The 11048-nt window shown below is 42.2% G+C and overlaps 3 protein-coding genes across 3 annotated transcripts; 1 reads left to right on the forward strand and 2 right to left on the reverse strand.

Annotated features, from left to right (window-relative positions):
- Positions 1 to 56: 56 nt before the first annotated feature.
- mmgt1 (membrane magnesium transporter 1) lies at positions 57 to 1930 on the reverse strand. The gene is made up of 4 exons (XM_026330850.1): positions 1817 to 1930; positions 1413 to 1465; positions 1219 to 1322; positions 57 to 867 (listed from the first exon to the last, which is right to left on the reverse strand). The coding sequence occupies exons 1-4, from the start codon at positions 1893 to 1895 to the stop codon at positions 711 to 713; spliced, it is 393 nt and encodes a 130-aa protein (XP_026186635.1). The 5' UTR covers positions 1896 to 1930; the 3' UTR covers positions 57 to 710.
- Positions 1931 to 2133: 203 nt separating this feature from the next.
- Positions 2134 to 5198, forward strand: pfdn6 (prefoldin subunit 6). The gene is made up of 4 exons (XM_026330418.1): positions 2134 to 2336; positions 2536 to 2606; positions 2731 to 2855; positions 4867 to 5198. Exons 1-4 carry the CDS (start codon positions 2273 to 2275, stop codon positions 4985 to 4987), a joined length of 381 nt encoding a protein of 126 aa, XP_026186203.1. The 5' UTR covers positions 2134 to 2272; the 3' UTR covers positions 4988 to 5198.
- Positions 5199 to 9694: 4496 nt separating this feature from the next.
- On the reverse strand, positions 9695 to 10546 carry her5 (hairy-related 5). The gene is made up of 3 exons (XM_026331018.1): positions 10462 to 10546; positions 10282 to 10377; positions 9695 to 10171 (listed from the first exon to the last, which is right to left on the reverse strand). The coding sequence occupies exons 1-3, from the start codon at positions 10510 to 10512 to the stop codon at positions 9695 to 9697; spliced, it is 624 nt and encodes a 207-aa protein (XP_026186803.1). The 5' UTR covers positions 10513 to 10546.
- Between the last annotated feature and the right edge of the window lie 502 nt (positions 10547 to 11048).

An 11048-nucleotide genomic window follows, 5' to 3' on the forward strand; every position in this document is an offset into this window, starting at 1 on the left:
CCTCCCAGTACCTGTACACTGGCTGTATAGTGAAAAAAAAAACAAACTCACACCTCTTAAAATCAGGATGCCTTTTATTAAATTAAAAACAATCTGTTGAGCCTTAAAATGTAAAATTAAGGGGAAAAAAAACCCATCAAAATGAAGGTACCATTGCTCAATGTTGCCTTAGTGTTCACAGTTTCATTGGAACAGCTGTCTAATGTTTTCTGTTCTTACTTTCAGCTGATTTCCCTGTGGCATAAGTCAAATCTCTTTCATGCATACAGGATGTATATGTGAGCCTTTATGCTTCTAGGAAATCGTCAAAGAAATAAAGGGTCTTCAGTTTATTCTACAAAATTCATTCAAGTTGCTGCACAGTCAGCTGCTCGAGTCTGATGAAATGAAACGGTAACAAAACAGGCTTCTTTATGCCCCTCTAAGGAGAGTAAAATCCCAACTGTGTTCAGAAGGGACAACAGAGGGTAGACGTAGTATAGTACAAATATCCCAAGTATATACAAACAAAACTGAAGGGTTGGCACAGTCAGTGTTGAATATGGTGGTGAGCACTCCTATGCACAGAGATGCATGTTTGAACAGAATATTAGTTTATGTACGAACACAAATTAAAGTAGAGGAAGATCAACTCTCACCTTGTTCCCTCTTTCTAACAAAAACAAATCTTGTCTGACATTGATGGTGTAACAGGCAGAAAAAGGCCAGTTTCAGTGCAAGTGATCCAGCTTGCGTAGCCTTATGGGGTTAGGAAGAGCCTGCTGGTTGCGTGCAGAGGACGGTTCCTCCTCCGGTGAGCGGAATAGCACCCGGCCCCGGTGATTGAAAAGGTAAAAGGATGGGTGGTTCCTCAGCGTATCAAATGTTCTGAAAATAAAAATAAAGTCAAGAAGAGGCCAGCAAATATCGTTTGGGTTTCACAGTGAGGAACAAGACAGCCATGACATGTTCAGACACCTTCTGCAGTAGGTGTATTCTACGTTTGGCAGACATGACTATCTCCTCTCTTTTATGTAAAGCTGCCTTAGACCTTCACAACATATTGGCCATAACATAACAGCAGCTGCGTGACATTGAGTGCGTCTCAATGGGAACTAATTCAAAGTAATGTTACTATAAATGCTAGTGGAGTGGTTAACTGCGTGCTTCCCCTGTGGCAGAAGACACAAACAAGTAGAATATCAGGGGAACAGGGTGCTGACAGGTAGCTCTCCTTACTTGTTTTTCAGCTCTGAAGAAGCATCCATGTCTTTGAACTCTCCAGCGATGTGCACAATACCATAACAGGTGATCACAAACGATAATAAAGTCTGCAATACAATCTGCACAAAGCAAACATAGGGAGATAAATTTTTGCGGTTTGTTGCAAATGGAAAGCAGAAAATGAGCAATGTCAGGATGAAAGGACTCACGTCAATTGGTAGCGTCTCGTTCTCCTTCTCTGTGAGTCGCATGTATGACCGATCTGATGGGAGAAACACATCACAACTACTGTAACGGAGCCAAGCAGCAAAAAATGAACTGCACTGACAGATCGTCTTTACAACGTAACATGCTAGTTACAGTGACTCTTACATATCTACGAGAGTAGTAATTTATCATCAAATGTAAGTGAACTATGCTATTTTCTTTATCCCTACGAACAATCCGAGCAGGAGCTAAAGCTGGACAAGCACCCAGTTAGTTAGCTAAGGTTAGCTGTTGGACCGAAAGGCCCAACCTGCAGTTTTCTGAGCCTCCCCTGAGACAACACGTCCTCCGTAGCGTCAACAAACACTTCGGAATCTGCGTCTTGGGTCCCCGCATTGAAACTTACGCTGTGCCGCTGAGAAAGCTGCATGAGCTAACGCAAAAAGTCCGACACCAACAACCCCTTTCCAGAACGACGAAGCCATCTTGAACCAATGCTATGAGGACGAGTGCAGTGTCGTAAAGCAATGTCGTAAACAGCCGCAACCACGACGATGTCAAAATTCATAAACAACGGAAAGAATTCGACAGTGAATTTTTTAAACTAAGTTAGACATCAATATACACATTACCGGGTAGTTTTAATCCTAATGTATTTAATTGTGTTATTTTTGCTAATTAATTTGTGCTGAACAAAACTTTGAAATAGTTGGGGTCTTACTTTGAAAGGACCCCGGCTCACATCCGCTGTAGTCGTCGCCCTTTCCTGTTAGCATAGAGCTTTTTTGTCAGACCACATTTAATACTCAGCTAGTTTCATATATTCACTCAGTCCTTACTACATATTTGACAAAACACAGATATGGCTGAGGCCATTCAAAAGAAACTAAAAGTAGAATTAGAAAAATATACACAGATGCAGAAAGGTAGGTGGTAGCATAGCATTGCATTTTTCTCATCGGGCCATGCTGTGCCGAGCTAACTGACCGCATTTGGATAACCAGTCGTGCTTTAAAGAAACTTGTTAGACATAAGTTGTGCATTTAGATTACTGTTTGTGCTTGACATTGTGTTTCCTATTGCATTATTATACTCAATGTAGTCAATCACTGCATATCTGTTCAGATGTTAGCAAGAGCATGTCAGCCAGACAGAAGCTGGAAACGCAGCTGACAGAGAACAACATCGTCAAAGAGGTAACTGCTTTTCTTTCTAATAACTGATCTATCTTTTTCATCACTGCTGTGTTGCTAATCCTAATTTGCACAGAGACGGTGTTTAGTAATAATATATATACTTTCTCTATATTTTTTTTTCCAGGAGCTGGATTTACTGGGCAGCACAAACACAGTTTATAAGCTTATTGGCCCAGTATTAGTGAAGCAAGATCTGGACGAGGCTAAAGCCACAGTGGCAAAAAGGCTGGAGTATATTAACGGAGAAATGTGAGTCACCAAATCTTCATTCCATTCAATGCTGCAGTAAATGGGTCACAAATGTCAGGCCTAATCAAAAAGAGACAGTGGTACTTGTTTCCCCTAATTGTTGGGTGTGACCACAACATTTCCTATTCAATAAGAGCCACAGCATATAACAAATGAGCATAATGCATAAATAGGTCCATGTTCTATTCATCTAAATATTGTCTGTACGATCACAGACAACAACTGATCATAGTCTGACTGTAAAAGTGTATATATTATGGTGATATTTGAGATGGAGAGGAACATTTTTTTTTTTCCCTGTACTGCATTGAGGCCCTGTCTTACCACAGCTAGTAATAATCAGTCACACGCTCACTTATTATGCCCTGAGCCAGGAAAGTTTGTTAGGTTTCTTTATGAGGCCAGATAGGGGTCAGTGTGAGGTGAGGTGAGGGGTCAGTAAGAGGTTACTGAATGGACCAACAGTGCAGACATACCTGGGAGCAGAGATTTGGAAAATTATTTGGCAACACATTTTATGATTGAGGTTTTAACATTCACACATTTTTTTCATAGGGATTTAAGTTATGAATGAGACACATTCGGCACTTTTATCTGCCAGGGGCATGGGTGTTGTAGAGGGTGAGCAAGGGCCCAGGACTAACAGGGGCCCATGAAACATATATGGATTTTTATGCTGGGGGCCCAGAATGTCTACTGGTGCTATGCTGGATGGTCTTCTCATAGATGGGTGAACCTGTTTGAGGAGGATCTGCCCTTTTGCAGCCACATTTTTTGCAAACTGGAGGACAACGTCACATTCTTTTTGGTATATACTTATTTTATTTATTTTTTGGGTGGAGGTGGTGGAGATTGGTGACATCAGCTTTTGTATCTGTCTTAAGTGTGTCTGTGTGTGGTGCTAGTCACTGAGTGTGACAGGCAGTTGAGGAGTAAAGGAGATCCATATACGCAGGTGAAATTATCTGAAATTATCCCCCCCCCCACACAATACTTGTAATAAGTAATTGTACATGGTAAGATAATCATGAGTTTTCATACCAAGCCACACCACGAAACCACTGTACCGCTGCAATCATAGCCTGGTAATGGTCACTTTAAAGACAATTTCATAAATATAACTCTATTTTCCTGTGACTTCTCTGACAATTGTTCGTCATATGTTTAAGGAAAAACAAAACCTGTACAATAAACTCAGCTTTCCTGTTATACCCAGTAGTACTTACTCTTCATCGAATGTCACTTCCTTAATATAATTATCATGCTTACAAATCAAGTTTATTGTATGACATTCCTCTTCTGAAAAATATATCACACAGAAACTTGAAATGCTGTCTTAATCTGTTCAGTCAATAACTCGTAACACCTTTATCCCCCTGAATGTGTCTTATCTTAATTAAAGTAGTATTTTAATACAAGTGTATGACTGCAAGTAACAGAAACTTTGTATTTGGATGACTGAGACGTCTTAATTAATCAAATCTGGCTCAGTGTGTTTTTTGAAGATTGACCACATTGTACTTAGAATATTAATGGGCCCTTAAATACTTAGAAATAGCTCAGGTGTGAATATTAGGGCAGACCTTAGCTGTGTATTTGTGCTCAGTAACAGGTAGAGGGCAGGAAAGAGTTTGTGGATGGACATTCTGCAACAGCTCTGCCAGAGAATACATGAGAGTTGTCAGTACATTTCTTTGTCAGCATTATTCCACGGTACAAGACGGTGAGAAAATCAGCAAGATGTTGACTCAGCTTTATGGTTATATTTTGGTTCTGTTGAATTGTTTCAAATTTTCTAAAAATCATTTTCATAATATTCTCACTCCCTAGTCCCTGTGATGTACTTAATCTACTGCTAACCAAAATAGAATATCAAAATTGATTAGGTACAACGGCATGGAGTGAAAGAAAGTTATTTTGTGTAGATATGTGCATATATACGTAAATGTGGTCAAATGAGTTTCGTTGTCCATCTGAAATTTTTTTTTTTTCTTCTTTTGTGTTGTTACAGTCAAAGATATGAAACACTCCTCAAAGACTTGGAGAAGAAATCCGAACAACATCGAGAAGTCTTGTCGAGTTTACAGCAGGAGTTTCAAAGAGCTCAGGGACTCGCTGTTGGCAAAGTCTGACCCAGTGATGAAGCAGCATGCATGTTTCCCCCTCTCTCCCCCTCTCTCTCCCTCTCTCTCCCTCTCTCTCTCTCTACAAGGGGTTAGTCACATTGTAATGTAACTGTACAACTTGAGGCTAAGTAAATTCAGCTTGTATCTTGTCATTAATATACAGCAATATTACTGTGACTTTTCTCTTGTTGCTAATAAACATGTTTTTCATGACTGATATTGTTAGATTACACAGAGATGGTCAGAGACAGAACTGCACCACCTTCATAAGGATGTTTCAGTTGCTTTAATTGCTGGGGCAGGCTTGTGGCCACCACAGTAGAAGAAGCACTTCACAGCTCAGAGCAGTAAAAAAAAACGTAGTGTAGCATTGCAGGGATCATTTTGGCATCTGGTTTTAGTTTTCAGTTGGACTTTGTTGTGTTATTATCAAAAGGAATGCATATGTTCTATTTTGGCAATGAGCCATTTCAATTTTCCTCTAGATGGTCTCCGAAGAACTAGACCTGCATCAGTGTCACCCAACAAGAGTGAATTCAGCTGCACATTCACTGCTGCTCTGCAGACCAAAACATCTGTAACCATGGTAATTTTAGTAGCCACATTAGTAGCCTCAAAATGTTGATATATTAAAAACGCAGGGAAAAACATTAGACTTGATTCATACTAACAAAGCTAGAGTAAAACATGTTACTGTGCTGTCACATCCATTAAACACACCACCTGAAATGAGATTTGGCTATATGTCAGTCAAGACTATGTTGTGCCATAGAACTGGTCGAATTTGAAATGAAAAGGACTGATTGTATTTTAGCATTGAATGCTATTTTTGAAGCCTTAAAACTGATACTCTGTGAAGAGTCTTATGAAAGTCGTTTATAGTTGGTATTGAGTGAGGGCTGCAACTGACTGACCCCATGTGCAGTAATAACACCGCCTCACATAGCAGTTCTTAGTGCGCACCTCTGACGCGTGGGTGTCACAGAGCCATTAACACCCCGAGGTGCTGATGCTTTGATTAGTTTCAGGCTCGGGCTGTTAACGTTGGGGTCGACACGTGGCCGCTGCGTGGGAAAGGTCTGTCACCCTCACCCTTTGGAAAACCAAAGGGTGAAGTTGGGTTAAAGTCGGGTCATTTTGCAGCTCATTTGTTGCGTTATAGACGAGCTGTTTACGGCGTAACAGATGTAGAGGACCATGACTGTGCAGCTTCATACATGAAAACCCCCTCAGTCAGGCTTTAAATAAACTAGATGTTAGTTTATGAGGTGCCTACTATAGAGATATCGTAGAGATTTGAGGGCTTATTATGTGAGATGCAGGCATCAGATGGTCTGGTAATGGGGCCAAACGGTGATTCATCACTTCGTGTTATTGTGTTAGCGCTGATGTCGTAAAAACGAACAAACGCCAGCTAAGGTGTGGAGGTGTGCTGCGTTTTCCGACACCAGGCTGCACGTCGGTAAAACCGCGCATGTCTCTTACAATTTAAGTTTCAGGTCATTTTGCAGTCACTGAGAAAAAAGTCCGCGTGCTTTTGTTTCAGGGAAACCAAGGAGAAACCTGGAAGTACCCGCATCCCTACTAATCCTTATCTATTTTACACTGACTAAACATTCTGCCCCTGAATCCGTTTAATCTGTATTTAAACAAATGCTCCTCGGATGAAACTAATCTGATTCCAGCTTTAAAGTCATTTACTTAGTCTCGTGGGGCTTTTCTGTGGGGGTTTAAGCTTAGCGGCGCACAATAGAGCATCCTGTCCAGAGATCACCCAGCGGGAATAACTCCTCCTTTGATAAAAGATGATTTCAGATGGGCTTTGAAGGAATCCACTAAGTGGACCAGACACAGGGCCGCAGGATGATGAATGGAATAAACTGTAGGCCTAGTTTGTCCTCTTCAGCCAAGCAGAATATACTCTCATCTAATGAAATTAATGAAAATGAAAAACTTAAAGCATCAGTCCACCGTGAGTCAAGTACAGGTTTGCATTTTTCTAGGATGGACATTTTTGCATTCCCGTAATGCGTAACCATACTAAATCACAACCATGCTACTCACAAATAGTCTAATGTTGAAAACTCATAAATGACAGGGAAGAGGCCCCATCTCTTCCAGCACGAACAGGCCTGACTGCCTCATAATCTGAAGAATTTGAGAAGGTGGGAAAACACCTCTAAAAAGATGACACCATTACAGCTGGTCAGTAGGTTATTGGTGTCCCTATTTCTAACAATGCAACAGTTCATAGAGTGCACATGTTATTCCTTTATACTGAGGCTAATACTTAATGCATGGGCATAAACATACCATGCTAAATTTACTGAAACTACACATTTCTGATATCAATTATTCTGCCCTGTCCAGGGTGTACCCCTGCCTTTCACCCAGAGAGAGCTGGGATAGGCTCCAGCAGATCCATGTGACCCTGGTTAGGAATAGTCTAATATTCATTTACTATAGTTTGTAAACAGGGTTTAAGCCCAACAGTGAATTATAGCAGTTTTAAACCTGAGACTATCATAGTTCTGCTTAAAAAAAAGAACACAGCCATGGACTGATTGTGACAATAGTTTCATATGGTCATGATCTTTCACTAACTACTTGTTAGATCTCTAGCTAAATCTGACTGAAGAAATACAGTGCATTGAGAAAGTCTTAGGACCACTTCACTTTTTTCAATTTTGTTATTTTGCAGCCTGATACTACAGTTGTTTAAATTCATTTTTATTCTCATTAATCTACACTCAGTACCACATAGTGACAGTGAAAACAGAATTTTGTGAACGGTTTGTAAATTTCTTTAAAAGGAAAAACTGAAGTATGACATTTACATATTCAGACCCTTTACTCAGTACTTAGTTGAAGCACATTTGGCAGCAATTACAGCCTCGTCTTTTCAGGTATGGGACAACAAGCTTTTCACACCTAGACTGGAGGATTTTCTGCCATTCTTCTTTGTAAATCCTCTCAAGCTCAGTCAGGTTGGATGGGGACAATCAGCCATTTTCAGGTCTCCCCAGAGATGTTCAACAGGGTTCAAGTCAGGGCTCTGGCTGGGCTGTGTGCTCGTCGTCATGTTGGATAGTGAACCTTTGGCCCAGTCTGAGGTTCTGAGCGCTGAAGAAGACGTTTTCATTGAGGATAACTCTGTATTTCGCTACATGCAGCTTTCCCTCAACCCTGACCAGTCTCCCAGTCGCTACTGCTGAAAAACACCCCCACAGCTTGATGCTGCCACCACCATGCTTCACTGTTGGGATGGTATTGGGCAGCTGATGAGGTACCTGGTTTTCAGTGGAGGCTGCAGTGATGGTTGTCCTTCTGGAACTGTGTCCCATCTCCACACAGGATCTTTGGAGCTCAGGATCACTTCTCTTACTAAGGCCCTTATCCCACGATTGCTTAGTTTGGCAACCAGCTCTTGGAACGAGTCCTGGCTGTGCCAAACTTCTTCCATTTGAGTATTATGGAGGCCACTGTGCTCCTGGGAACCTTCAGTGCTGCAGAAAGTTTTTGTAGCCTTCCCCAGCTCTGTGCCTATCAACAATCCTGTCTCTGAGCTCAGCAGGCAGTTCCTCTGACCTCCTTTGGCTTGGTTTTTGCTCTGATATGCATTGACAGTTGTCAGGGTCTTCTATAGAGAGAGGTGTGTGCCTTCTCAAACCATGTCCAATTAATTTAATTTACTATATAAACTGTAGAAACATCTCAGCAAAGATCAAGAGAAATGGGAGATGCCTGAGCTAATGTTCACATGTTGTTGCAAAGGATCTAAATGTAAATGTGATATTTTAGTTTTTCCCTTTTAATAAATTTCCAGATATTCCTAAAATTTTGTCTTCACTCAGTCATTATGTGGCACTGAGTGTAGATTAATGATACAAAACAAAGAATTTAAACACTTGTAGTATCAGGCTGCAACATAAAACTGAAAAAGGTGAAGGGGGTCTGAAGACTTTCTGAATGCACTGTACTTACCTGGAACTGGACTTAACCTATTCAGACTTAATGGTGTGTGAATGAGCCCTCTCACTGTTTTCTGCATTTGAAAAACTGCATAGAAGCAACCAGTTCCCTACCCCATCACCACTTCAATAGGCAAAATGTGCCGTAGCTGTTGTCCAGCCTAGATAAAGTATGTGTTAAGTGTTCAGCAGATGTCCCTCTTTTCTTTTAAAGTACTGCTGCAGAGGCTGCTCCCATACAACCTATTCAGACAGCAAATGGGCCATTGGAACAGGCTTCTTGATCTGGAATCATCAGAAAATTGCTCTTTTATTGCAGAGTGGAACAGAGAAACACAATCACAGAATGAATCCTACTGCCTCACACATCTCAGAGCAAAGAAAAACTGGAACATTACACGTGATAAACTATCAAGTCAGAGCACGTAGGCGATTTTACGCACGCGTTTCAGCAGCATACACACATGTAGAACCTGCGGGCACTGCCGCCTAAAGAGTATCTCCTAGTAACAGCAAAAATCTTTTTAAAAAAAATGAAGGAGTAAAAAAAAACAACAAAAAACGCATACAATAGGGTAGATTCAAAGCAACACCCCACATCCCAGTGTAGAATATCATCCAACATGTCAGAAAATATCTTCTCTGTACAAAAGAATCCAGCCTGTACAATAAAATACATATTTACACGCTCTGCTGCTACAGTAGGCTGCATATCTAAAATAAAATCTGTGTCGGGGCGCTGCTACTGGGGCCAGGGCCTCCACACGGGATCAGTGATGTGCGTGGAGGAGAGCAGCTTTCTGGTGTCACAGTGGAGCTCAGTCCTCTGGCTGAGGTACGGATGAGTGATCCCGTGGTTCGGGGGCACATGCTGAGGAGACAGTGCAGCCGGGTTTCCAGCGGACATCAGTGCACTGTGGACGTGCCTGGGAGATGAAGGGTACGTCTGCGGCTCTGGAAGCGCAGGAGAAGCCTGGACCGAATCCCCAGCGGTTTTCTCGACCTCCTGGCTCTTGCTGGCTATGAACTGGCTGACCCGCAGCAGGCAGGACCTCATACCTTCATGGTAGTTGCGCTGATGGGCACAGTTCGGTCCGTGCTCCCTGGGGAAGACTCTCTTCGCGGCCTGGCGACCTCCCTCCGCTTCCTTCTCCGTCTTCAGGAACTGGACCACACTCTCTAGAATCTCCGCCTTCTCCACCTTTGGATTCTTCAGTTTCTAAAATAATTAACAAAACAGAATCACTCCATAAACAGCCTGATGTAGCGTTTTGGCAGAGGTCAGAGGTCCTGGCCAATCTAAAATAAAACCACAAGGCGCAGACCTACCTCATTGTGTGTGTTCTCCAGCATCAGGAGTCGTAATGCCTCCAGACTGTGGTTGATCCGCTCCCGTCTGCGTTTCTCCATTTGCGGTTTCGACACCTGTGGGTTGAGGAGTAAAACACTGAGCAATGTCGGAGACGATTGTGTAAAAAATCCTTTAGAGGACAGATTTCAGCAGCTTACCCTCCTCACAGCCCTCTGTCTGCTGCTCTCTGGTGAAGATAAAGACTTCATGGTTACGGTTGACTCGTGTCCTCCTGCAGTTACAGTGAATCCAAACCTGAAGACACATGTTTGTGTCCCCATTGGAACTTGTTGATATCCCCGCATGCAGCCACGCCCCCGCGGGACACCCCTCTCATTCATTCACCGCCCGGACAAGGAAGAATTAAAGGTTTTTAAGATGATCCCGAATCCCGTTTCTGCTGTAGATGTAGTCAGTTCAACTGGACTGTGCTCTGTAGAAACTCTAGCAAGGTTTTTTAAGCAAAAAGTTAAGGATGTTTGTTTGGTCTTCCAAGGCTTTTTAACGAGTTAAAGCAGAAAGAGACCACCTCAGATGAGGGTGGAGTGGGAGAAGACGAAGCGAGTTAGTATTTTCCAGCTTCTGATTGGCTGAACACCCCTGATCCAGGTAATCAACAGTGAGTAGAGCCATGAGAGTTGGTAAACAGGCAGGACAGTGGCCCCCGCGGAACATGGGTTGGGTTCTTTAAAGGATCAGTCCACTCAAATAATAGTAATGCAGATTACTTTCTTGGAGTTATTGG

This window comes from Mastacembelus armatus, chromosome 10 (genome assembly GCF_900324485.2).
Source record: "Mastacembelus armatus chromosome 10, fMasArm1.2, whole genome shotgun sequence".
In the NCBI taxonomy this organism is placed as follows: Eukaryota; Metazoa; Chordata; class Actinopteri; order Synbranchiformes; family Mastacembelidae; genus Mastacembelus; species Mastacembelus armatus.